The following is a 25,944-nucleotide window of genomic DNA, read 5'->3' on the forward strand; positions in this document are numbered from 1 at the left end:
CGATGAATTCCTTTGACAATAATTTTGGAGGCAAGGACACTTACTGTCTATTGGCTCAGTATTTGGTTTTCAGAAAATAAAATAATTAACAGCGTTCTTTTGTATGGTATTTCAAATTACATAATAGATTTCAGTTACATTTAAACGATCAGGTACGGCACATCACAATATGGCAATATTTCAGGTACCCGTTCATTGTCGTCGCTTCAAAGATTTTACAGGGTTTACCCACGAGGCCCCCATTAATCTTTGACATTGTCACAAAGAAACTATCACTAGACAGTGGCTAGAATCGCAGCACGCGAAAACCAGCACTTCGTGGATCCCGCGCTGGGAAAAAGATTTCACGAGGAGGCAAAAGGCACAGATCAAAAGGATGAAAGGCTTTAACACCCAGTCCATGTGTTCACACCTCCTCATTCACCGCTGGAACCAACTGTGCAGTCGATCCTCTAAATTAACCTTGCTTAAAATGGCGTGGCTTGCAATGCCTTTCACCGAACAAAGCTGTCAATATGAAGACAATAAGTAAAAATGCACCCATGTGAGGCAGTTTATCAACCAGCTATTGCATATTTCTTTGTTCTGAATGCATCAGACAGAGCACGCTTGAACTGAGTCTTACAGTGTTTTTTTTTTTCCAGAGAACTGAGGCGTCTCGCAAGCTGAAGCAGTCGTATATTAATATTAAGGGCTATGATAACAATACTCACTTTCCACAGGTAGATTTTTGATGCTAAATGATATGCCCCTGGTGGCCAAGCTAAAGCCTCAGCTAAAATCAATCAGCCAGCCTGATCTAACACGTCAAAACTCGTGCATTATCGTAATGGAACGTTATCATCACCGGCATAACTGACGGGTCCCCATCCTGCAAACTAAAGCTACCAGTTCCGAGCGATCAAATGAAGCTATACTTTATCAGCGTCAAAAATGTGAGCCGTCGACCAGTATGTTTATTTGCCATTCATCTCACAAGTCTTCCAGTCGTACCTTAGCCGCAATTTATTTAGTCCATCTTCACTACCATCAATAAACTAAGACAAGCCGACTGGCGAGAGAGAAATATGCATGAATAACAACGAAACTGAATAGCAAATGTCTAGTTTGAGTATGCTCACTGTGTGAGAATTAACAAGCTGTTAAATGATTGACTTCTCGGCTCGAGGTAACTGAAAGCTTAACAAGCTCTATAACTTCGTTATCAAACCGCAAACCCAAGACTGCGACCATGCTAGTTAAACTGCAAGTATTTAACAAACCAAAATTGTACGATAACTTTCAGGCAACAAATTGTTTTGTGTCCATGATCATGCAACGTTAGTTAACTTGCGGGGTAAATCCATGTCCATTGCATATAAATTACAAACGCCTTTGTTGTTTTTTGTAGTTTGGGAAACGTATTACTATGCACAGAACGTGCTACAAAGCTATCCTTAGCTAGCTACCAACAAAACTTATCTGGCTGTCTACCTATAAACTTGCGGTCCTAACATTGGTTCTTCAACTACCTGTAATTGTACGCAGAAATTGCCTAAAATTGAACGCATTCGTGATCTTACCCCCAATGCTGGCCATAGAAAATCCCATAACAATATTCCGAAAAATAGCTATTTATGACAGATTGCCTCCTAGTTGGTGAACCTGTTTTCCGGACAGCCCTTCTTGACTCTCGACAGAGAAGTGAGCCGCCCATGCACTCGCAACTCCGCCGTGAAAATCCAGCATCCAACTAAAGCCATTCTGAGTACCGCTCCAGCTGACAGCCCCAGTGATCGGGATTCGCCTATCTCATGAGCTGATTGGCTGAGAGGCTGTAGAACTTCACATAGCATCCTTACTCATTCGTGTGCTGAGCAGTCAATCATTGCACAGGCTTAACATTTTGCACTCCACTGGGTCAAGTTCCATCACGTCGAATCGAGGGCAGCGCAATCAATATGCTGCTTTGCAAAAACTAACCACGTAAAAATTAAACCAGTAATTTCGTGTAGGCGAATATGGGAACCTCCGCCGGAATTTGCGTTGAAATCTTTGCAGCTTCATCAGCCGGGTCACAAGTTAAATAACGTTGCTACTGAAGTCATAGCAGCAAACCTGGACTGCTAGTGGCACCAACTGGAGGGTTTAAGAAAACAGTCCTATATAAAATATGGCACCTCCATTAGTAACAAATGGGATATGATTTACGTCTGACTGGTTTGTCTAAATCATTGGATTGGACGCAGAATGTAATAATTTTATTAGGCTGTGGACAATTGTGCTTTCCTTTAGAATATATTTTTCTTTAAGACAAATTCGTGCTATGTTCTAGCGATAATCCCGTTATCTCAAATAAAATGCCATAGCTCTGTATGAAAATGTCACGCTATTTTTAGTCTCAGACTACTGAGGTCGGGTCAGAGAGACCATTGGCATGAAAGAGTCAAACAATTTAATTATACACCTATATAATCACATTCAGCAGCAGTATAACCAGTATACATATCTGGCTTCATACGTCTTGTTAAGACCTAGCGTGCATGTTGAATTGAAATGTTAAACAGTTGTTTACCCTGAGGGATTAATAAAGGATGTGCTATGCCTATATAATGCGTTTCACAGCAGATCTATCCATAGGATCAAGGTTTTGCACGAGAGACCCCTCATTGACCTCAGAGGTAGAATTACTTAAATTGAATGCATTAGATTTTTCTAAATTAATGGGAACGCTTCTGGGTGAATGAGAGGCATCAATTGTAAAGCGCTTTGGATAAAAGCGCTAGGCTATATAAATGTAGTCCATTTACCATTGTGTGTGTATATATATATATATATATATATATATATATATATAAATATATATATATATATATGTGTGTGTGTGTGTGTGTGTGTGTGTGTGTGTGTAGTGATACAAATGCATTTCTCATATAGGTATCTTGAACATTATTTGCTTTTAAAATAAGCATCTGGGATAGAACATCCCACGTTCCCACCTTTAGTTCGAACACGTAGACCTCTTTCCACACAGCGTTGTCGCTCAGACCACTCCAACACAGTAAAATAGTAGTCTGGATACGTTTTTTATACTCACCATATTTGCCTGAAGAAGACCCGCAACAGTCAAATTCAAACGGGTTGCCTCCACATTATTGTCCTGTTGTAGACATCTGAACACATCAACAATGTAGGCTACCTGCTGGATGCGTGAAGACTAGACGACGGCAACAAACTCCGCTTTAGTTCATACAATAAAGAGGATTCACATATTTTCCCCACGTACTTCATCTGTACGAGCAACCTTCACATAACAACTTCCAAAGTTGGCCAAACTACGGCTCCCAGAGCACTCTGCAGACGCGTTGCTTACGCTAAAAACCCGCGACAGTTTGTATCCTTGGAGCTTAGCTTGGAGTGTCAACGGATTTGATGCTAGTAAGACAGTAAACTAGTAAGAGAAGTTATATATTAACTAACGTGCAGTTCATAATTTGCTATCCTCTTGTATTATAATTTTGTCTGAGCAATAATTTTATTTGGTCGAAAATATATATGTAAAGCCGACTACCACACTACATTTGAACAGTTACTGTGCATAATTTCATGTAACTAGCTAAAGCTAACGTTAACCAAACATGGCTGATGGTGAAACGTATGCTTCGGAAACTCTTTTTTCGTTTGAGGTGTTGGTGGAGTATATACGAATCCACAAACCTGGTTTAGTGAAGAGAGGGTTTGAGCCAGCAGTAGGGGTCCGCCTCTTGGATTTCCCTACTTTGCTCATTTACCGAGGGGAGCAGGACGATTCTCGGCACCAGGAGGACTCGGACAGTGAGAAAGAAAACACGGCGACCCACATTTCAAAACACGATGCTTCACTTCAGCAACATATGAATCGCAGCATGGAATACCGATTCAGGAAAGGCAAATCGTGTCTGTTTAAAATAAACTTGGATTTATTTCATACGCATCTCTCTAATGTGCCTCTCTATGTTATGGTTTTGGATTCAAGAAACGAAATTCCCAAATTGATGGGAAGCTCCATGGTCTCTCTTGCGAAAATTATCGACGTAATCAAAACGGACGTCAAGCAGCTTGGCATTTGTACCCCATCTGCGCAGGGAGAAAAGGGATTATTTGGCATATATAATCTGATGGGCGAAAAAATAGGCTGCATTTCTTTGGGATACAAACTTTTAAGTTTGGGAGCAAGTCTGATACCACACATTCCTGAAAGTAGGGTTTTGCATTTTGGTTCAGGTAAAACTCCTGTTAAACAACCTTTGAAACCATCTGATAGTGTCCCAGAAACCAAAACATACAGAGGCGAAGGCATTCTGCAACCCGACTCCTCTAATGTACTTTATCAGAACATTGAGTTAGACGGACAGCAAACCGACGTTGTGGTGTCAGAGACGGAGGCAAAACGGGCCCCCGCTGTATCGATGGGAACGCAAACTGAACCGGCAAGAAGGCAAGTGAAGAGAATTGAAGTGGAGCAAATTGACTTTGATAGGGAGGGGAACCTCAATGTGTACTGCCCCCCTCCTCTGTACTACAGCTGCTCAGAGGGGAGACGGGAAGAGGCGGACGCAGACAGATACAGGCCGGTGGACGTGGCGATGGAAGCACTCAGAGTTGAAGATCTCCATGCAGAAGACGAGGAGCTGGATCTCCCTGCCGAGAGGAGGAGCGTAGGTCCCTCAGGGGAGGCGCGGAGGAGCAGAGCTACGGAGCAGTCCCAGGCACCTCCCGCTCTCCTGGGGGAGGCTCTGAGACGGCTGCCTTTATTGAGCGCGCTCCTGCAGGAGCTGTCCCAGTTAAATGGCCAGGCTCAGGAGCTTCCTTTTCCTGCGCCCGCGGGGCTCGCCTGGCAGCGCCAGCCAGTGCCACATACCCCCACACCGCAGCCCCGCAGCTCCTGCGCATCACCGACATCCAGAGGCAGCAGGTCACCCAGCCCCCGGCTCAAACGCAGCCAGGTGAATTCAGCAGCCCCCCCGCTCGCCCCGCCGAAACACCTGGGCAAAGCGCAGAGGCAGAGCCTAAGGCCTGGGAAGGAGGCCCCGAAATCTCCTCCGAAGAGGAAATTAGTGCACCGTCTGACCAAAACCGTGCGGCTCAGGCTGCAGCAGCACAACCCTGACGTGCTGAGGGAGCAGGAGCGCAGAGAGCAGCTGTGGGGAAGTCGGGCCTCGATACTGAAACAGGCCAGCGGGAGGCGCCACCGGCCCAGCACCGCTAAATCAGGGCAGAAGCTAACCAGCTCCCCCAGGGGCCAGGCTCTGGACTGGACTGCGAATCTGGACGAGAACGTGCAGACGCTGGTTAGCAGCGTGGACCTCGACTCTACCCGGACAGGAACACCACCATTGCAGCCCAGAGCGTGCAAAAGAGGCGGGGGCCGCCGGACGGGTCAAAGTGAAAACGGCAGCGCCGTGCACTTCAGTCCTCCCTATGACCACGTTTCCAGACCCGCTGCAGAAGGAAGCCCAGGCCTGGGTCAGAACCGGACCGTGCAGGTCCGCATCCCCAGCGCGCTGAGCCAATACTCAGACCGCAGCGATGGAGGCGGGGCCCCGAGCGACACCAGCGACCCCTGGCTCCCGTTGAATAACCCTGGATTCCGCAGCCCCGCGGCACTCCGCTCAGATTCCTGCAGGGGTTCCCCCGATCCCGGTGAGTACCTGGACGATTTCACCAGCCCGGAGCCCACGGAGGGCTTCTCCCCAGACCTCCCTGGGAGCCCGGAGCCAGCCTCGGGCAGGGTCAGCAAACAGGCCTCAGGCATCAACAGCGCTTCCCAAGAACGCCGTAGGCTACAGGCCTCGGACTCCGACAGCGCTTCCCAGGAACATCGTAGGCCACAGGCCTCAGATTCTGACAGTGCTTCCCAAGAACGCCGTAGACCACAGACCTTGGACTCCGACAGCGCTTCCCAGGAGCGCCGTAGACCACAGGCCTCAGATTCCGACAGTGCTTCCCAGGAACGCCGTAGGCCACAGGCCTCGGACTCCGACAGCGCTTCCCAGGAACGCCGTAGACCACAGGCCTCGGACTCCGACACCGCTTCCCAGGAACGCCGTAGACCACAGGCCTCGGACTCCGACAGCGCTTCCCAGGCGAGCGGCCGGCCGGCCCTGACTTTCCCGGTTAAGTCGAGAGGCTCTCCCCAGCGCTCTCTCAAAGGCACTCACATCATCAGGCCTCGCACCCGGGCCTCAGCCATCAGCATCTCCTCGGGAGACAGCGAGCGTGTGTCTGCCTTGGCCCGCTCCGGTCCCGCCAGGCATCGTGGGTCTGGAGCAGCGGGCGGGGCCGCCGGGGGACCCTCCGTCTCCCAAGAGTCCGGAGGATCTGGGGTCCAGCTGTCCGAGCGCTTCGAAAACAGCCCGTCACCCCAAGCCTGTCCTGCGGACTCACGTTTACTCTCTAATGACTCTGAGCTCGACTCCGTCGTCTCCCCTCCTCCCGAAAACGAAGGAGAAACGAGGGATGAACTTGGGTCCTTAGGGTTCAGTAATAAATGCCATCACATCTCAGAGCTGGTGCTAAGTAAGCTCCCAGGGTACACGCTGTGAGCACTATAGTGTCTTTTCATGCTTGTACTTATTCTGTCATCTGTCATCCTTCCAACTCGTACATGCGTTAACTCCTGATAACTGCATATGCTGGACTCCATTTTGAGGATTTACACGCAGCAGGAGAAAATAAAACCAGTGGAATCTGCAGTGCGTGGTACAATTATTAGATTTGCAGTTCTAAGTTATCAGTTGCATTTTTTAAATAAAAACACATTGCAGTTTACAATAATCACACTACAAAACATGCAATTCAAAAAGGTGTAATTTTTTAAATTTTATTTATTGGATACTGAGGAAAATTCTTTTATTAGGAACTGTGTCCACTGAAGTGTTCATATTCTGAATCCAAATATCTATAAATAGTAATAATGTGTGTACCATATTTTTCAAATGGTGATTCAAATAAAAACATAACAGATGATTTCTGACTCTTGAAATAATTTACATCACAACATTGCAGTTTAATTGGAAAATCAATGAAATAAGTAAAGTACATCACACGACATTCAAACATGCATACAGCAGCATAATACGTAGTCGTTGTATGTTGTAAGGTAACAATATAGATTGATTTAGCCTTCTGAATGTAAGGTAGGCTCCTTTAGCTTTCTATATGTAAGGTAGTGATAGAGGCTTATTGCTGTGCGTGTTGAGCTGAAAGTTGAGAGCAGACGTGGGTAGAAGGTGAGTAGCATTTCCACCCAGAGTCAGTGTTTTCAATCTACTGCAGACCGACTAGTATCTCTCATCAGCCTCTCCTGTAATATTTATTGTGAATTGATGTGTAAATTAAAAGGAAGGGACTGCATTCGATATTATAAATGTAAATGTATCCAAAAAACAAGCTTCTGAGGTCAAGAATGTTAAATTGCATGTCTTGGGCCCGCCTCGTGTGGAAACATTTGGAATTACAGGCGCGAGCATTTCTTACGTACTGAGCCGGCGCACGCGCGTGGTGTGCTTCTAACTTGCACAGTAGATAAAAAGGGACTACAGCATGTACAAACATATATTTCTGACAGGACCTCCTGGTAAGTATAAACTCTGGAGGTATTAAAATGTCCGTAGTGGGCTGTTACATTCGTGAATCCAGTGCAGTTAGCCTAGTGGCTATACCCAGCCGAACCCTAACACAACTTGTAACGTAACTAACCTACAATTGCTTGCTTGCAACGTGTAGCTAGCTAGATTGCTAACTATATTTTAGTTGACTAGCTAATTCCAGCCTCGATGCGACCCTGTTTAGCGTGAAAGTTAAGTACATTTTCCCGAGATGAGCTGCAGTTGAGTGAAATCTCATTTATTCATAATTAATTTAACCGCCTTGCATGTTAGCTACGATTGTTTGTCCGTGCGTTGCAGTAGCTGTTTAGCTGGTTAGGTGGGTACTTACACGATTTTGCATGCAAGAAACTATATAATTAGTCGCGCTAGTATAAGTGCTTTCCCGTGTATCACATTGTACGGAAAGGCATTTTAACCAGTAAAGAAATACAAATACATGACTTGTGTTTTCTAAATATTAAAAATCTCTTTTCCTGAATACAAGTTTGTAATTATACTCAAGGTCAGCTATATATGCCTGGGATTAGATGGCTTTTCAGTCCCACAGTTTGATATCTAATTGGAGTCTATTCAGACAGTCAGAGATGAACCTCTGTTAGTCCTGCAATCACAGCCATTTCTGCACGTTCTCGCACCTGCGGGGAGTCACTCATCTAAGGTCAGTGCTTCTGTGAATTCAGCAAGTTGCCCTGTGGGAAGTCTGATGTCAGAGGCTTTTGTCACATTGCTTTCTTGTCTGATGAGGTCACAGTCAGTCTTTTCCAGTGAGATTCCAGTCACAATGCTCATGGATTATAATCACATTTAGAGTCAGTGACCCCCTGCTTTCTGTTATTTTAACGCCCTTTTCTGCTCATTTTAGCTTGTAGCAGCGTTTTAGCTTTATTCACGCGTCCCATGTCTATGCTGATTGCAGGCAGGACCTCCGGTTTGTATTTTGAATGTGAACTGAATTTAATAAAAGTGAAGCAAGGCCTTGAATGAAGGAGGCCTAACCGCTGTCTTCTCAGGTGTGGGGAAGACCACTCTGGTGCGGAAAGCGTGTGAGGCGCTGACCAGGTCTGGTGAGACCCTGGACGGGTTTTACACGGAGGAGGTACGGGAAGGTGGGAGGAGAGTCGGGTTCGATGTGGTGACCCTGTCAGGGAAAAGGGGCCATCTGTCAAGAGTCGGGTACTTTGCTTTTCTCTTTTTAATAATCAGTTACTGGAATATTTACTTTTATTCCCCCATTTGTAATGACCAGTCACAGCTGTAGGCACATTTGTGTCGTAGAAACAGAGCCCCACACCTCCATTTCCTTACTAGATTTGCTGTTGATTTGTGTGGCTGGGTACAGCATATTGGTATGGTGATCTGTAATAGTCCTCCTGCTCACATCCTCAGGGAATCCTCGGGTCATTCTTCTGGGAGGCGGGAGTACAGGGTGGGCCAGTATGTCGTCGATCTGCCATCGTTTGAAAACCTGGCACTCCCTCTGTTCAGAAATGTAAGTTCTCACAGCGTATCACTGTGAAATGTAACTGGGTCCAGTGTTTAAGTGCAGGGAAATGTGATTGGCTCCAAGCTTTCAGTGCAGGGAACTGCGATTGGCTGCAGCGTTTCAATGCAGGGAAATGTGATTGGCTGCCGGGTTTCAATGCAAGGAAATGTAATTAGCTCCACGGTTTCAGTGCAGTAAAATGTGATTGTCTGCATATTAGTCTGTCTGATGTGTGTGTGTGTGTCAATTGCTGTCCTGTGTGTTTGTGTGTCAGGCAGTGTTCTGTGCATGTGTGGGTGTGTGTGTGTCTAATGCAATGTTGTTTGTGTGTTTGGTGCTGTCCTGTGTGTGGGTGTCAGGCGGTTTTCTGTGTTCTAAGTGTTCTCTCAACACTGCCCCACCCTCCAGGTGGGCGTGGCAGTGGGCAGGGGAAAGAGGCCTGTGTTTGTGATCGATGAGATTGGGAAGATGGAGCTCTTCAGCCAGTCGTTTGTGCGAGCAGTGAGGCAGGCTCTGGATGGCAACGGCTGCTCCATTCTGGGGACCATCCCCATCCCAAAGGTAACAGTGCTAGTGGGATGCTAGGCTAATGACCATCCCCATCCCTAAGGTAACAGTGCTAGTGGGATGCTAGGCTAATGACCATCCCCATCCCTAAGGTAACAGTGCTAGTGGGATGCTAGGCTAATGACCATCCCCATCCCTAAGGTAACACTGCTAGTGGGATGCTAGGCTAATGACCATCCCTATCCCCAATGTAACAGTACTAGTGAGACGCTAGTCTAATGTAGTCTGCAAAGCTTAAGTGTTTAAGAGTTTAAGAGCTCCTGATCCCATACTTAACATGTATGGGGTACTGCTTTTGCTTGATGAGTGTCTTCTGAACAGTCATCTGGATGTAATCATTTTGAGAAAAGTGGTCGTTTGGGAGCATTAAGTGGTGTGAGTGTTCTATCACTGTATCTGCTTTAGGGAATACGCATTTCGCTTTTGAACTTTCAAGAGTACATCATTTCCTTTGCACGCAATTGGGTCTTATGTTTTAATTTGAGAGCCCTGAGATGTTGTTGAATAACCATGAAAATGTGCACTGAAGGTGAGCTCTCGAAAGTAAAATATTCAGGGTCATGCTGCCTAAAAAAATGTTCACAATTACCCTTTTCGGTAAATTATTTTTTGCTGAAATGAAAGATTAATCTAAAGTTTAAAGATTACTTCAGGTAATTCATAGCATTTGAAATGGATGGTCTGAATGTGTTTCTAACAGTCAATCATGTTCCTTTCCTAAGGGCAAGCCTTTGGGACTTGTTGAGGAGGTTCGCAGTAGGAGAGATGTGAAGGTGTTCACCGTAAGTCCCCTCTACACACACCCAAACATTCAGCATGTATACCCACTCCATTATTCAGCATCTGCACATACAGAATCTACACACACCCTAAACTTCAGCATCTACACACACCCTCACATACAGCAACTATTGTACAATTTCTGCTTCTTTTTGTTTTCCCCTCCAGGTTACCAAGGACAACAGAGACGTTATTCTGCAGGACGTCGTTGCTGCAGTGCAAGAGTGCGTAAAATAAGCACCTTAGCACAGGAGGAATGAGCTTGGCGTGTGTGAACGCACGGCCAGATAATACCCCCTGTTTAATGCCCCAGTGCCTCCTGTTTAACTCGCCCCTCCTGGTTAGCAGCAGGAGGAGCGTCGCTGCCACAGTGGAGGAGCGGGGTTAACGTGCCGGCTTTGTGATGTCAGTCACGAGTTTGTAATCTGCGCTTTCGCCGAGGGCCAGCCCCTGGAACATTTAGGCTAATTTGAGACTGCGCAGGGGGCTGCGTCTGGCGCAGCTCCACTGAGGAGCGCGGGGCGGGAGGTCAGCGCAGTGTTCCGTGCACAGATTAGGACTCCGGGCTCATGCGGTGTGAAAAGAATCCGCGTTTAAAAGCCGCTAACAACGCCGACAGGCCCTTGGCGGCTTGTCTTATTGCATAAATTATTGTAAATAAATCTGCTTTGGGAACATAAATGACAGGTTATATTTTGCAGGGACACATTAGTCGGTGATGTGTTTTTCTGTGGTTTTTTTTTTTTTTCCTGTCCTGAAATATTGCAACTACAGGTTTGTTCAGACTATACTGTGGCATATAGCAGTGGTTGAAAATAAAATGTTGAATCGGTTAAGGCTCGCTTACTGTTTCTCAGCAGGAAAGATTTATTTTACTTTACTTTTTTTTTCAGTATATTTGCGGTCGAAACTATTCCATTTGTGTACATTTATTTTGATTTATTTTAGCAAGTGACAGTCACGGGTAATGGACCTCTTAAAAGGGCATTCAGTACCGGCTCATATTCACTTAATTTGAACTGTATGGTGAGAGTGGATGACTGCGATTCTGAACGGCCTGATGATAGCACGCTAGCACATTAGCGCTCTTTTGATGGAATCAGGCCAACACGGGGAACAATGTTTACGTTCATTCGAACCGGCAAAGAGGACAGATTAGAGCCATGCAGTTTATCTGTAGGGCACCTGCCAGTACCAAGAATCCCTCAGCAGAGACAGCACACAGCACTGACATCATCTGTACTGACACCCACAGCACAGACAGCACACGGCACAGACACCCTCAGAACAGACATTCTGGTCTTGCTGCCAGGAAGGTCATGACCTCTGTGGGACTGCAGCCTAATGGGGGCATTCACCAGCTGATCTCACATTAATATCTGGTCAAACGGATCAGTGATCATTCCCTCATAACCTGTCATAAAACAGCACTGTGATCAGATCATTCAGAACACTGAACTGGAATAAATAATAAAAATGCCAGGTAGATAAATGGACAAATGCATAGCAGCTTTGTTCATATATGCTCAACATGACCGAATGTGGAATTTAATGTTTGGAGTTCACAGTGGAAGGTTGTGTTTGTTCCATCGTTGTAGTTGTAGTGTCATCTAGTGGCAGAGCAATGTAACTGCACGTTACAAAGGCGTGTATTGCCTGGAGACATCCTGTAGACCAATGGTAACCAACCCTGTTCCTGGAGATCTACCATCCTGTAGATTTTCATTTCAACCCTAATTTGGCACAACCGACTTTACTAATTAGTGACTCAACAGGATCTCTAGCTGTTGAATGAGGGGTGCCTTAGGGTTGGAGTGAAAACCTGCAGGATGGTAGAGGAATATGGTTGTTTACCACTGCCGTAGATGTACTCCTGCCTTTAAAGAACAACAACTAAGGCTGTTGTTCATCATCTGGTTGCTTATTTTTTTCTACCATTTGTGTAATCTCTAATCTCAGCAAAGTTTTATGTAATTGATTTTATTGTGGTGTTTGATTTACAATTTCACTCACCCTTTGAAGGAGATGTGATTCTGTTTATGCAGTTCGGAAGTGTGAAACGCATCACCCGTTCTCTTAAGAGAAACTCTGTGGCTGAGGTGCTTATTGTTCTAATCCACACTGGCTGTTGCATGCAGAAGTGGCCTGGAATGTTCCACGTAGGCACAGGTCTGTGCTGAGTATGCTGATTGAGCCTCCAGCATCCCAGCAGTGTGTCAGTGCTTCGCCCCTGAGCTCCCGTCTCGCTGCAGCACAGACGATTCGCTCGCTGACTGCTCCGTAATTGGGTCCAGGAGGGGTGGACTCGGCCAACAGGGTAAACCAAGAAAAACATCCGAGAACCTATCTTCTTTTTCAGTGTTATTTATTTAAAATGTTAGTTCTGCAGTCACTCCGCTTACAAATATCATAATGAACAAAAAAGCAGTTTCAAACTGCAGGAGAAATTATGATATCTTGTAAATGATATAAATGAGGTTTTGTGGTATTTGTACTGTTGCTCTACTCATTGACCGAAGACTGGCTAGGGTCTGCCGTCAGATTGGAATGCTGCTGAGCTATATTGTGATAAAAGGTGGTGAAGTCTGAAGAATTAAGATTTAAAAAATGAAAACACAGAAATGGTATAATGTCAAGGGCTACATTTTCTTTATATCCTGGGGCAGTTGGAGTGTCACATGCTCCATGATTGAAGCCGCTGAAGTACATACTGTTTAGTTATCAGTGACTTATAGTACGTAATGTCAAGTAGTTAAAAACCTAAACTAGAATTAAGAGTCAGTTTATTTCATACGCAGAAGGAGTGTGTCTGATACTAGACTAAATATGATTGATCAGAGTGGTTTAGATGTGTGGTGTAGTGTAGACGGGCAGCCTGATTGGTTAGTGTAGATTTGCAGGCTGATTGGTCAAATTGTTCTAGATATGTAGCCTGATTGGTCAGGGTGGTATAGAAATGCAATCTGATTGGTCAGAGTGGTGTAAATATGCAGCATAAAGAGCACTCCACACAAAGGTGAGATTTGGGCTTCTACGTGTAATGTAAACATGATGTTTTATATCAAAACTGCACAGTACACAGCAATACATATTAATAAAACAAACATTCAATAAATATTAGGAGAATGGGCAGCTATGTGTCAGTAAAGGCCAGACACTGTAGTCACAGATAAACTGATTATAACTGCAGAGGTGAAACGCTATGGGGCTTAGCCCGCTTTAGGCCACACTATCTCCTCACTGAGAGACGTGCCTCCTCTGATTAGCACTAGCTCTGTTGCAGTACTCCACCTGGCACTGGAGACTCAGCGAGGCACAACTACAGACCACAAATTGAAAAAAAAGATGGTTAAGCAAAACAAAAGTATAGCTGATTGCGACAGCAGGCTGGGTGGCAGACTACATGTACTGTATTTCAAATTCATAAATGATTCAGTAAAAATATTTAGCCGTCTTCTGCTTCATGTCAAGAGCCTTCTGCAGATTTGTCAATGACTCCTTTTTTGTCTTTGATTCTAATTTAAAAAAATACTTAAACACAGTTCAAGACCCATTGTTTTGCAGATACCAGACTGCAGGGAGAATGTAGATATCTGTAAATATGCAGTTAAGTGAAATTGTTCTGAGCACTGGAACTATGAGAGTGATGCTGCATTTTTTTCCCCTCAGAGGTCGGAGATCAGAGGTCATGTGTCCACTCCTTCTTCCCAAAAAACCTCCTGAAGACAGACTTGTTTCGCGGTCGGGGGAGGCTGACATAACTCCTCCCACCAGGGGAGTCTGGGAAAGCCTCCTGGCCCCAGCCAGTCAGCCGCGGCGCTTCACAGCTGTTGGGCGTGGTCTCGTCTCCAATGACCAGAGTGACAGAGTAGCTGGACCCACCCCCACGGGTGGCAAGAGGTACAGGGTTGATCTTCTGGTAGGTAGCTAGGAGACACACATGGCTCTTAAAATCATACTGACTGCACAAAAGTGAGTGATGCATCACAGTTTTGGTTAGGGCAGGGGGGCAGAGGGCTTACCTGTGGTGACAGACTGTGAATGAGATGGTGGGGTGGGGGGGGGGTAGAGGACTTACCTGAGGTGAAGGAATGTGAGGGGGGTGGGGGGGCAGGGCTTCCCGGATGCAAAGGACTGTGAGGATGGGGTGTTGAGGTGGGGGGCGGGGCCTACCTGAGGTGAAGGACTGTGAACGGCGCTTGTTGCTAGGACGGTCTAGACTGTCGGTTACTGTGGGGTCCCCAAACTTAGGTCTCTGGGACAGCCTCTGCTTCACCGCATGCCGCAGGGAGCTGTAGGAATCTGGGGCTTTATGATGATAAAGAGTGGCAGATGACTAGCTTGCTCACGCACATGATGATGGTACTCTCATGGCTGGGGTGTGTGGCTCTTACCACTATGACCTGCATCTGCAGAAAAACGGGGGGAGAGGTCCTCCAAGTTCCCATGGTGCCACTGTGGGTTCTGTGTGCCAGCTGTGGTCAGGACTACAATCTCTTTGTCTTTAGCCATGCCTGTGTGACCCCTTCTGGAGAGAGAGGGTGTGGCATTAACCCCAGGGGGTCACAGGTAGCACTGAAAGTCCCTGAGAGTGCTCCCAAAAAGAATTAATGTGATATGTAATTTAAATTAAATCATTTCCTTACATGTTTTGTGTAATGTTCCGATGTTATATTAGTTGAATGAATATTTAAGTCTCCAAAGTTACATGAAACTATGGAGCTTCCTCTTCTGGTCATTGAATGAAGTGAATACACAATCAGGTCTTGCTGACAGATCATAGCATGGGCAGATAGTGGTTAAAGAACTTGTGACTCCTGCTATAGCTCAAGGGGTACGTGCATGTATGTGAATGTGTGTGTGTATGTGTGTGTGCGTGTGTGTGTGACATTCCTGACATTAAAAAGCAGGATTATTGGTTGTTTATGTGTAGGAAGGAACTGGAAGGAACGGGAGTTCTATAACAGTTCTTACGTGGTTACAGGCAGGTTCTCCTGTGAGCCGGGCTCTGAGAAACTTCTGGAAGGATCTGACTGACTGAGACCTATTGAGAAAAGACACACACACACACACACACACACAGTTAGTGGTTTCTGAAAGTGAGGGTCAGTGGTGGTAAAATAAACCTGTACTGATTCGTTTGTGGATAGTCTCATGTGTTTTTTTTTTTTACCAGTATTTGCCTGGATCTTCAGCAGCCATTTCTTCATTAGGAAACGAGAGGAGGCGCTAAGGAGGTACTCTGAACCATCACGTAACCTGGGGGTGAGACAGAGGGCCTCTCAGAACACAACAAAGCAAACTCAGCCTGTCTAAAAACACGGTAATCTCAGCCTGTCTAAAAACACGGTAAATTCAGCCTGTTTAATAAACACAGTTAAAAACAGCCTGTTTAGTGAACACACTCCTGGTTTTGCTCACCGCAGACTGAAGCAGTTGCTCTTCTTGGTGTACTCCAGAGCTGGAGAACATTCTGCTCCGATGATGGTTAGCGGCAGCCCAGTCTCAGAGCTCTGTACAGCATACAAACACAGCACATCATCATCTGCTAAACACAGGGCCGTCACCCCAGACTCCCTGGGTTGACTGGTCCCAGTTCAGACCGCTTACCCTCAGAGTGTCCTTCCTGTCCTGGTAGAAGCACAGAGTCTGCCTGTACAGGACGGCATGGGAGGTGCTCCAGGTACGGCAGGGCGCCTGAGGGGGAGGTACAGCATTAATGACCCACCAAGCTAAGAGTGGTTATACCCCTTAATAATCCCACTCACACAATCTCACTTCCCTCCCGCCCTCCACCCACCCCCAGCTCCTCTTCTCACTCTGGCCCCTCCCCCTCACTGTAGTCTCACCTGTTTCATGTTGGCCCCTCCCCCTCACCTGGCTCCTCCTCCTCACCCACCTGGCTTTTCCCTCACCACCTCTGGCCACCCCCCTCTCACCTGCTTTCCCCCCCCTCTCCACGCCTGGCCCCTCTCCCTCACCTTTTTCCCTCCCGGCTGTAGTCTGTGTTTCCTCTCCAGAGTCCCCTCCATGGACTGGAATTCCAGCACCTGGAACACAAACCACGAGCTGCTCTCATAGTACTCTCAATTTTAATCTGTTCACTAGCTAGTTAGTTAATTTGTTTGTTTGTTTTTATGCTCATAACTCTGGCCTAATGAACGCAGTCACGCATGCAGGTGGTGCCGGTGGGGGCTGTACCGTGCTTCTGGGGTGCCCCCCCGCAGTGGGGCTCTGTCCCTGCTCCTCTCTTTCGGCCGCGTCTGGGCCCCCCATGTGGACGGACAGCAGGCTCATGGACTGCACCTGCCGGGTGTGCAAATGCTCTGATTTGTAAAGACAAAATACAAATCCACTCCCCCTTCCCCCCCCTCTGCCTTATAACTGACCACAAATCTAGTCACTGCCTGCAGTATGCTGTCTAAATGCATTTCATGACATGGCTAGCATGGACAAGGTTTGCTGCTGTTTTGTTTATATATGCTTATAATATATATAATATTTTTGTAACATATTGGCTCCAATGCTGTGACCATGGTTGGAGCATCGTATGTTGATGTGTTTTTTCCCACTCATGCATGTGTTGGCAGTGGAAGCCGATTTCAGAGGAGCACAAACTGATGACACAGGTCGGCTGAGGGGGAGTTCACTGGCTGCAGATCTGAGAGAAATCAACGGTCACTTCAGAGCGTCGAGCTCCTGAGCGTGCACCTCACCTTCGGACAACCTGTGTCCGCCCCCAGCTCCGCCTCCACCCCTTCCTCCTCCTCCTCCTCTTCCTCCTCTCTATACTGATAGATATACTTCTCCTGGTCCTGGATGTCTGGCAGTGTCACAGAGTCCGCGGCCGTCTCGTTCACCAGGGCGATCTGCCCGCAGGCCGGGGCTCGGGACGGAAAGGCAGCCCAGGACTTCCTGTCGGGTTTGGCGGAGCGGTTCGGCCTCGGGCTGGGGTTCGAGGCTCGGGCGTGGTCCCCGACGGGCAGACGGAGCTCTGCCACCAGGAGGCTGGGCGCAGAGGCGGTGATCAGCTTCCTGTGGAGCGGCGCTGGGTCCCGTGGGCAGGGCTCCTGGGCGTGGCCAGGGGGGGTGCATGCCAGCTGGTACATGATGTCGGAACAGATGCTTTGGCGGAAGCTGGCGGTTTGGCTCCAGATGCCTTCCAGCTCCTCCTCTTCCTCCTCAAACTGCTGGTGGTCAGGAGGGACAGCGTCTGCCGCAACTGCGCCAGCATTCCCGCTACCGGCTAGCTTCTCCAGCGACATCCCCGTCCCGCCCGTCCTCCTAGGAGGAGTACTGGGAGGAGGCTCTGGGCTGTGGGGGTGGGGGGCGTGGGGAGGGGCCGTGAGCGGGGTGGGGATGTTGCAGTCGCTGGGGTACACGTGGGCCGCTGACGGGGCACTGGATTTAGGGTCCCGCCTCTGGACCTCCAGCACAGCGGCCAGTTTGTCCCACTCCTCAGCCACCTCTTCATGCAGGCTGCTGATCCCTGAGAGAGCGCTCAGCTGCAGATCCAGCAGGCCATCGCTGTATGTGGTCTGTCTTTGCTCTGGTATGTCATTGCTGGATGTGGTCTGTTCCTGCTTTGATGTGTAATTGCTTGATGTGGTCTTTCTCTGTTCTGATAGGTCATTGCTTGATGTGGTCTGTCTCTGCTCTGATCGGTGATTGCTTGATATGGTCTTTCTCTGCTCTGATAGGTCAGCAGTCAGTGTGCCCATGCTCTGGATGGTAGCCGAGGTGTCCTGTGAGCTCCTGCTGTCCTTCTGAAGGCTCAGCTCCTCCTGAGTCTGTGGGCGGGGCCTCGCAGTGTGCGTGCGCGTCAGTTTGAAGGTGCTGAAGGGGGCGGTTCTCTCAGGGTGGGCGCCTGCAGCACGCCTGTTCAGTTCGGCCGGGCCGATGGTAATTATGTCGGGGATGCTGGGGATGAGGGCTACATCCTTCTGCAGGTCAAAAGTCAGCACTGAACCCAGCGAGAGGTACCTGCAGTTCCTGCTCAGTCCAGCAGGGGCTGCCCCTGAGCTGCAGTCTGATTGTGACGCAGTGAGATCTGACTGGCCGGTACATTCGGCATCGATGTCCCTAGCCAGAGGGTTCCTCAGGTAGCCCGTGCGCTCGGCGTCGGGCGCCTCCTTCCTCTTCCTGTCCTGCAGGGGCCAGGTGTGGGTGCTGCAGGCCACTTCCTCCTCTGGCTGCTCCATTTCCATGATCCTCTGGATGGTGTGACGCCGCACGTCCCTCTTCCTCTTCCTCTTCTTGCTCCGGAGCTTCAGGCTGCTGAAGACGGAGCTGCCGCCGCTCCCGGGCGGGGTGTGGCCGGGGGCGTGGCCTGGGGCATGGCCGGCCCACGGTTGTGAGCAGGAGGAGGAGGAGGATGATGAAGAGGCGGGCACTTGGATCTGGCAGGGAGAGCGTGGCAGGATAACATTCCCACCAGCAGGGGGTGCCACTTTGCTGTCCTGAACATGCAAATAGGTACTTACCTGCAAAGAAAAGAGAAGAACATGTAAGAGAGACACCTTGTGTCCTGCGGACCAGGGAAGAGCTAACTGGTGGTAATCCACAAAGCCCCATGCTGATGGCCACAGCCTTGCATTCCTTTAAAAACACGGACAGGCTTTTTTCTGATATATGATGATGATATCTCATGTTAGCGATCAGAGCGCAGTGCAATCTGGGGCCTCCCTGTCACACACACAGAGCACCCTGATGACATCACATGAGCTCAAAGCACAGGAAAGGTAAAGATCAGCTGATCTGTAGAAGACAGTCAAACGACTCGGATATACAGAGAATGAGCACACAGACAGAGTAAGCAGCCATCAGTGTACGCTTACCACTACTAGCAGGATTACACATGCACGTCACAGAACTGTCATAGCCTGGCCTTTAACTTCACCCAACTAATCTCACTTTGCCCAGGGGTCTCATATCCTGCAGTGAAAAGCTTATATCTTAATAACAAAGAATGAATCATAAATCATACAGCAAAAAGTTTATAATCATAAATCTATACAGTGAAGAGTTTATAATCATAAATTTGTACAGTGAAGAGTTTATAATCATAAATTCGTACAGTGAAGAGTTAATCATGAATTGATACAGTGAAGAGATTATGGCATCTTGCCTTGGCCTCCAGGTAAAAATCTGACTTATTGAGAAATGGGCACAACTTCAGTATTTACTTTACAACACGCAGAAAAACAGCATTTACATCTAGGACTGAAATGGTTAACGTATTAATCTGACCGATTAATCAAGGGAGAGATGCATTAGTCAAACAAAATTTTATTGAAATTTTAATTTTTATGCACATTAAATGCATAACGTTCACCAATACCATGAACAAAGGTGCTTTAAAACCGTCCAATCATAAAAATACGGGGTCATGGTAGGGTCACCAGCAGCCCATTACAGGATGTAGTATCCTGTACGGTTAGTAGGGTGTGTCCCCAGGGCGGGGCGGGGACACAACGCAGGCCTCATGCAGCCCAAAACGCAGCATGCACCGTCGTCCCAGCAATTACCTCTTCCATGCTCTGCCGAAAAATCTTTCTCTTTCGCTTTAAACTACCGAACGTATTTTCCAAAAGACCCTGGCAACGTCTCCAAAAGTCTTTACAGGCAGAGGAGTGAGACTCCACTGGCTGAGGAAGGAGAGAAGAAGACAGGAGAAATGAAGAAAGTGGAGGAGGGAAAGAGGGAGGGAGGGAGGGATGCTGAAACACATTACTGCACAGGGAAAATAAACAGAGATATGTGTGACTGGGATCAGGAGTCAGGAGTTTTAGTGGAAGATGTTACACCATCACTCTATTACACTATTATACCAAATGCCTGTTTATTTGAACTAAACTGCCACATCATGAACAAAGATCAGTTATTTATTTCCAGAAAATGCAAAAAAAAAAAAAAAAAGACACACTCCTAGAGTACTTCTCAGGAAAAGAACACAGTTATTCCTGGAATACTCCTTGGTAGTGTGCTCATTGGACACACACTGAGAATACTCCTTAGGGGAGTGTGTTAGTGTGTGTGTCAGTGAGCTGTATGTGTGTGTCAGTGCGCTGTGTGTGTGTGTGTTTGTGCCGTGTGTGTGTGTGTGTGTGTGTGTGTGTGTGTCAGTGTGCTGTTTGCTCATACGCAGGAGTACTCACCCTGTGCACAGGCTCCGTTGCCCCCTTTACTGCAAACGGTGTCTCTGTCTGCAGGGTGTCGCCCGTTTTACCGAAACTGAGGATTAGGTTGACGGTGCCCCCCAGTGAGGGGGTGCTGGGCTCCTGTGTGAGTAGGAGGGGCGAGGTCAGTGGGGTGGGCTTGTCCAAGGCTCCGCCTCGCAGCCCCACACTGCTCATCACCTCATACCCGTCCTCCGTTTGCAGCGTTTTGTCATGGCAACTGGGACTTACTGCCGGTTGATTGGCTGGTGTTCCTGTCAGGCCCTGGAGATCCGGCTGGGCACAGCAAAGAGAAGCGTCCCAGTTACTTCAGATTTAGAAACTTCAGATTTATATCTTTTTCAATTTATATGTTTCTGATTTATATACTTAAGATTTATATTTCAGATTTATACTGGTATATTCATTGGTACAACTCTAACTCTAGTGACACTAGCCACTAGCCACTGCTCTATATGTAGTAGGATGATGGATAGTTCAGCCTGAGTAACGGTGCATGTGGGGCAGGGCTGACTTTACCTCTGAGTAACTGTACCTGTGGAGCAGGACTGTATTGTAGTCTCTGAGTAACTGTACCTGTGGAGCAGGGCTGTATTGTAGACTCTGAGTAACTGTACCTGTGGAGCAGGGCTGTATTGTGGTCTCTGAGTAACTGTACCTGTGGAGCAGGGCTGTATTGTAGTCTCTGAGTAACTGTACCTGTGGAGCAGGGTTGTATTGTAGTCTCTGAGTAACTGTACCTGTGGAACAGGGCTGTATTGTAGTCTCTGAGTAACTGTACCTGTGGAGCAGGGCTGTATTGTAGTCTCTGAGTAACTGTACCTGTAGAGCAGGGCTGACTGTAGCCTCTGAGTAAATGGCGTCTCCTTTGGGCTCCGCTTTCCCCTTCCTGCCGTTCTTCTTCTGGTGTTTCTGAGACCTCCAGCGCACTAAAATCCATCCCAGCATGCTTCTCAGCTCCTCCATTCTCTCTTTTATCTGCAGGAAATGGGGAGGGGGTGGCTTGTGAGCAGGAGACATGGCAAGTGCACAGCACTCGCATGACACGCGTGCAGTGTCTGGAAGGCGTGACGCAGCACAGGGCTTTACCAAGTCAGACAGGTGATGCCCTGAGTCCATCAGGGTCTGTCCTGCAGCCGCCAGGTCGTCAAAGTCTCTGAACTTCTGCTCAATCTTTACGTCCATCTCAGAGGCCTCCGGCTGCTCACCACCCGTCCCATCATGCACTGCGTTTTCAGAGAAGATGCGAGCCCGGGTGTCCTCTGTCCACGAGCTGGTCGGTTTGGGGGCGGGGGGGTTTAGGGAAATTATGTGAGAATATGACTATATCAGATCAGGAGTGGCGTAATGGAGATTTGGTGATTATATCAGGATATCTGTCCATTATAACAGGGCAGCTGTGATTGGTCACTGTGTCTTACATCATTGCCAGGTAATTCCTGAAGAAGTGGCGGAGCTGCTGGAACTGCCGCAGACGGGCGTGATTCTGTGCCGCGCGTCTGCGCAGCTCGTCCCAGGACTGCAGGGTTGCCCGGAGCTCGGCGCCCAGCCCCTGCACCCTCTCCGGGTACTGCTCCCGCAGCCGGGCATGCAGCGTCACCATCTCCTCCACCTCCTCCTCCATCAGCGCCAGGTCTGTCTGCAGAGGGGGGGTGGGAGCATTCAGGGAAAAATCAGGCACACCTCCACCCTGCCGTGTCCCGTCCCACTGCAGCTTCTGTCCCAGCGCTTCCAGACCACAGGGTTCTACAGCCTCTTTATTACGTAAGCAGGAGCCAAATGCTCTCGTTACTTCAAGCCCCTTGCTTGCCTTTTTGATGGTGTTTGGAGGCTGGTATTGGCTGATGGAAGGGGCTTTAGGATACAGAGAGCTCTGCATGCCTGCAGAATTACCGCAGCGCTATGTCACAGTGAAAGATGAGGTAATTTCTGTTACTTCATGGTATCGCATCCGGACAGCTGCGATTGCATGTGATGAACATATTGTTCACCCAAGTATGAGTCATACAGCACCCCCACCCTCACAAACAGTGCGGTCTTCTGGGGGTAATAAAATGTGTTGCCTGTGTGGGGTTCCTTCCTGCAGTTCAGACTGCAATCTTCTCCACAGAGCAGGGCTGGGCTGGACTGGGCTGGGCTGGGCCGAGGCAAGCTCCACCCATTTTTATTGATCATAGGAGACTGGGGGAGTTTCCAGTATCTAAGAAAGCTGCTGTGAGCCCACCGCCTGCAAGTTATGAGGCTGATTAAACTGCTCCATTATATCTACACTGTGGGTGTGGGTTAAGGTTAGGGTTATAACCTGCAGGTTATGAGGCTGATTAGCCAGCTCACTGTGGTTGTGGGGAGCTACATCTCCTGTATCACTGATCAGCCTGAGGTGCAAATGGCCCTGAAGGTTCAAAGGTCAGAGGTCAGAGGTCTCACCTCCAGCTCCTCCTGCTGCTCCTGTAAGGCCTCCAGACCGCATCGCTCCGGCTCGCAGCGCACCGCCATGTCTGACTCCGCCCCCAGAACATCCGCACTGAGCTGCGCCGCGCGGCACAGCCGCTGTGTGATCCTCGCTGTCAGAGACGTGTGCTGGGGGGGGGTCGGGAGGTAAAGAGGGGTCAGCAGGGGTCAGCAGGGGGTCGTGGGGGTCAGGAGATATGAGGGTAGTACAGTAAATCTTTTTAAAAAACCATACTTTACAACAGCAGCTGTTTGACTCTCCCTCAACCCATTATGATGAAATACAGTATAGCAGTAACTGTCCATGTATGCTTTAATGGGGGGACTGCAATAGAGTTATGGAAGGGGGAGGGGTGTACTGGAGTTAAGGAGTGTGAGGGGTGTATTGGAGTTAGAGAGGGGGGAGGAGTGTACTGGAGTTAAGGAGGGGGGAGGGGGGGTATTGGAGTTAGGAAGGGGTCGCCGTGGTGACGCCCCAGCTCCAGGGCTCTTACCTGGCTGAGCAGCTCGTGGAGGTCCTGCTCCTGGCACAGGGAGCGGCCTCTCTCCCTCACTGTGTCATTCAGCATCTCCACTGCCTCCCGCAGCTCCTCCACAGGGTCTCCCATGCTCTCCATCAGGGGCTCCCTGGCCCTGCCCCCATCCGCCCGCAGACCCAACAAGGAGGCCCTGGAACCCATCTCACTGTGAAGAGTCTGAGACACACACACACAATCACACACACACACACACTTGCAGGTAGACAGTGTATGACGCCTCAACAGGTCAGACTTGGCCCCAGTTTTCAGAGAATGCATGTGAGAACAGCTGTAGTGAAGTAGAACACAATCTAAAGGGAATTGATACCCAACAAGCAAGGTTCTGTGTTTACTATACCATAAGGAGCGTGTTTATTATACTTCAAAGTGTCTTCATCAAACACTGCCATGTGGCATTGCCTGGCTCTTCTGTGGGCTGACAGGGCGTGATGTGGGTGTGGCTCAGGTGTGGTGCTCACCTGTGCCAGGTCTCCAAAGCGACTCCCCTGCTGTTCCTGGCTCTCCTCAAGCTCCACGCGTTCCAGGAACTCCGTCAGCATGCGTGTGTCCTGCAGCTCGGAGCTCTGCTGGGTGAGAGCGCTCTGCACCCTGCGGTACCTGAGGACGCACAGCGACTAGAGACAGCACTATGTGCGACAAGACGACTAGCACAGTCCCTAACAACATAGTCATCAATAGCACAGTTACTAACAGCACAGTCAGTTACAACGCAGCCACCAACAGCACATTCACCGACAACACACACTCTAACAGCAGTCAGTAACCGCTCAGTCACCTGCAGTCATTAAGAGCACAGTCACTAACAGCACAGTCTCCGAGAGTAACAGCACAGCCACTTACTTCTCCTCCACCTGCTCCAGGCGCAGCGGGAGCTGCTGGGTGTGTACGTGCGCGCAGCGGCCCAGTCGGTCCACCTCCTGGCGCAGGAGGCGCAGGAGAAGGCCGCGCTCGGACACCTCCCTCTCCAGCAGGCTGCTCTCCCGCTCGGCGGCGGTCACGGCGGCCGTCAGCGCCTCGGCATCCCGGGCACTCCTGCGCCGCTGCAGCGATGCCTCCACCGTCTGCAGCCAGCGCTCCAGCGCGTCCAGCTGCGCCAGCACGCGCGCGGCCTGCAGGGGGCGGTACAGGCCTGCTCTCACTCCCTGCCATTCACCGCTCCTTATCACTCTGTGCCAGTGCTAACCAACCCTGTTCCTGCAGATCTACCATCCTGTAGGTTTTCATTTAAACCCTAATTTGGCACACCTGACTCAACTAACTAGCAGCTCAGCAAAGATCTCTAGCTGTTGAATGAGGTCCGCTTTGTTAGGGTTGGAGTGAAAACCTACAGGACAGTAGATCTCCATGAACAGGGTTGGGCAGCCCTGCTTTAGCTCAAACTCAAAACTTGAACTTTATTTATTTGTATAGCACCTTTCATACACAGGGCAGCTCAAAGTGTTTCATAGTAGGCAATATGTAAAAACATATAAATGACATAAGCATAATGAAACATCCTTTGCTAGGATTGGAGTGAAAACCTACAGGATGGCAGATCTCCAGTAAGAGAGCTGGTTACTGTGCTCTGCTCTGCTCTAATGCCACAGTTTGTTACTCTGAGCTGTAGGGAAATTGTGTGTGCTGATGACTGAGGAGAATCGTAAAACGTCCTAAACGAAACAGACAACTGGAAAAGGAACAGAGGAACTGAGATGGCTTTGGTTAAAGGAGCTTTGGACCACTCACTGAACTGTCACGGTCAGTTTAGCGAGTCCTTTATCCCCGATAGTAAGAGCATTTGACGTAATAGAGGATGAAGTCTGATTCTTTGCTTTGACTTTCCCACAGACTCAGAAAACCCACAGTACAGATTTATGCACTCTGATATCTAAGGCAGCCAGATTTTCTGAAGAGACAGATCCGGAGAGAGAGAAGGTAAAAAAAAGAGATAGAAACAGAGAAAAAGACACAGGGAGAGAGAAAGAGACAGAGTGAAAGACAGGGAGAGACAGAACGAAAGACAGAGAGAAAGACTCAGAGACAGATAGAGAGAGACCTGCTCCCTGAGTAGGAGAGCCCAGGCCTAGCAGGTAAGGATGGGCCTGTACCTCCAGACTCAGTCTCTCTGTCTCCTGCAGGAGCAGCAGGTTCCTCCTGTGCCTCCTCTTCAGCTCCTCCCACAGGCCCTCCAGCTGGCCCAGGAACTCCTCGATCTTTGCGCTCCCTGGGTGTCCCGCCCGCACCAGGCTCCGCCCCTCCTGCAGTGGACGAGAGCTCGACTTTAACCTCGTGTTCTGGTGATCGCTCGGGCCTGACGGAATAGTGGCGGAGGCATC

The 25,944-nt window shown here is 48.7% G+C and overlaps 4 protein-coding genes across 18 annotated transcripts in view; 2 read left to right on the forward strand and 2 right to left on the reverse strand.

The window, feature by feature from the left end:
* The window catches only part of LOC135245102 (signal-induced proliferation-associated 1-like protein 2), a 37,790-nt gene extending 33,960 nt beyond the window's left edge, over positions 1–3,830 (reverse strand). For 3 of the 7 annotated variants that reach the window (XM_064317944.1, XM_064317937.1, XM_064317939.1), the window contains exon 1: positions 1,563–1,744. The gene's annotated coding sequence lies outside the window, so the exon portion shown is untranslated. Of the gene's footprint in view, positions 1–1,562; positions 1,745–3,076; positions 3,227–3,696 lie in introns of those variants that run through there. The other 4 variants (XM_064317941.1, XM_064317942.1, XM_064317943.1 and 1 more) reach the window with 4 other exon arrangements.
* On the forward strand, positions 3,380–6,987 carry map10 (microtubule associated protein 10). Its single transcript, XM_064317945.1, has one exon. The coding sequence runs from the start codon at positions 3,618–3,620 to the stop codon at positions 6,561–6,563; it is 2,946 nt and encodes a 981-aa protein (XP_064174015.1). The 5' UTR covers positions 3,380–3,617; the 3' UTR covers positions 6,564–6,987.
* A 460-nt stretch (positions 6,988–7,447) lies between these two features.
* On the forward strand, positions 7,448–11,297 carry ntpcr (nucleoside-triphosphatase, cancer-related). 2 transcript variants are annotated; one of them, XM_064317946.1, is made up of 6 exons: positions 7,448–7,597; positions 8,642–8,804; positions 9,018–9,120; positions 9,523–9,675; positions 10,404–10,463; positions 10,630–11,297. In XM_064317946.1, the coding sequence occupies exons 1-6, from the start codon at positions 7,564–7,566 to the stop codon at positions 10,696–10,698; spliced, it is 582 nt and encodes a 193-aa protein (XP_064174016.1). In that variant the 5' UTR covers positions 7,448–7,563; the 3' UTR covers positions 10,699–11,297. The 2 variants fall into 2 exon arrangements, with proteins under 2 accessions (XP_064174016.1, XP_064174017.1); XM_064317947.1 differs by lacking the exon at positions 7,448–7,597 and adding an exon at positions 8,363–8,559.
* A 1,512-nt stretch (positions 11,298–12,809) lies between these two features.
* Positions 12,810–25,944, reverse strand: part of LOC135245101 (spectrin beta chain, non-erythrocytic 5) — a 28,497-nt gene continuing 15,362 nt past the window's right edge. For 3 of the 8 annotated variants that reach the window (XM_064317932.1, XM_064317930.1, XM_064317929.1), the window contains exons 15-34: positions 25,717–25,866; positions 24,470–24,738; positions 24,088–24,226; positions 23,585–23,785; positions 23,067–23,219; positions 22,061–22,278; positions 21,729–21,912; positions 21,462–21,617; positions 20,619–20,915; positions 19,989–20,108; positions 17,178–18,944; positions 16,663–16,767; positions 16,443–16,511; positions 16,072–16,158; positions 15,883–15,974; positions 15,635–15,720; positions 15,436–15,505; positions 14,856–14,989; positions 14,635–14,769; positions 12,810–14,388 (exon numbers count right to left, since the gene is read on the reverse strand). In XM_064317932.1, the coding sequence (XP_064174002.1) occupies positions 14,141–14,388; positions 14,635–14,769; positions 14,856–14,989; positions 15,436–15,505; positions 15,635–15,720; positions 15,883–15,974; positions 16,072–16,158; positions 16,443–16,511; positions 16,663–16,767; positions 17,178–18,944; positions 19,989–20,108; positions 20,619–20,915; positions 21,462–21,617; positions 21,729–21,912; positions 22,061–22,278; positions 23,067–23,219; positions 23,585–23,785; positions 24,088–24,226; positions 24,470–24,738; positions 25,717–25,866 (4,680 nt within the window). In that variant the 3' untranslated portion in view covers positions 12,810–14,140. The remainder of the gene's footprint in view (positions 14,389–14,634; positions 14,770–14,855; positions 14,990–15,435; positions 15,506–15,634; positions 15,721–15,882; positions 15,975–16,071; positions 16,159–16,442; positions 16,512–16,662; positions 16,768–17,177; positions 18,945–19,988; positions 20,109–20,618; positions 20,916–21,461; positions 21,618–21,728; positions 21,913–22,060; positions 22,279–23,066; positions 23,220–23,584; positions 23,786–24,087; positions 24,227–24,469; positions 24,739–25,716; positions 25,867–25,944) is intronic. The other 5 variants (XM_064317933.1, XM_064317931.1, XM_064317934.1 and 2 more) reach the window with 5 other exon arrangements.

The sequence above is a fragment of the Anguilla rostrata genome, chromosome 18 (genome assembly GCF_018555375.3).
Source record: "Anguilla rostrata isolate EN2019 chromosome 18, ASM1855537v3, whole genome shotgun sequence".
NCBI lineage: Eukaryota > Metazoa > Chordata > Actinopteri > Anguilliformes > Anguillidae > Anguilla > Anguilla rostrata.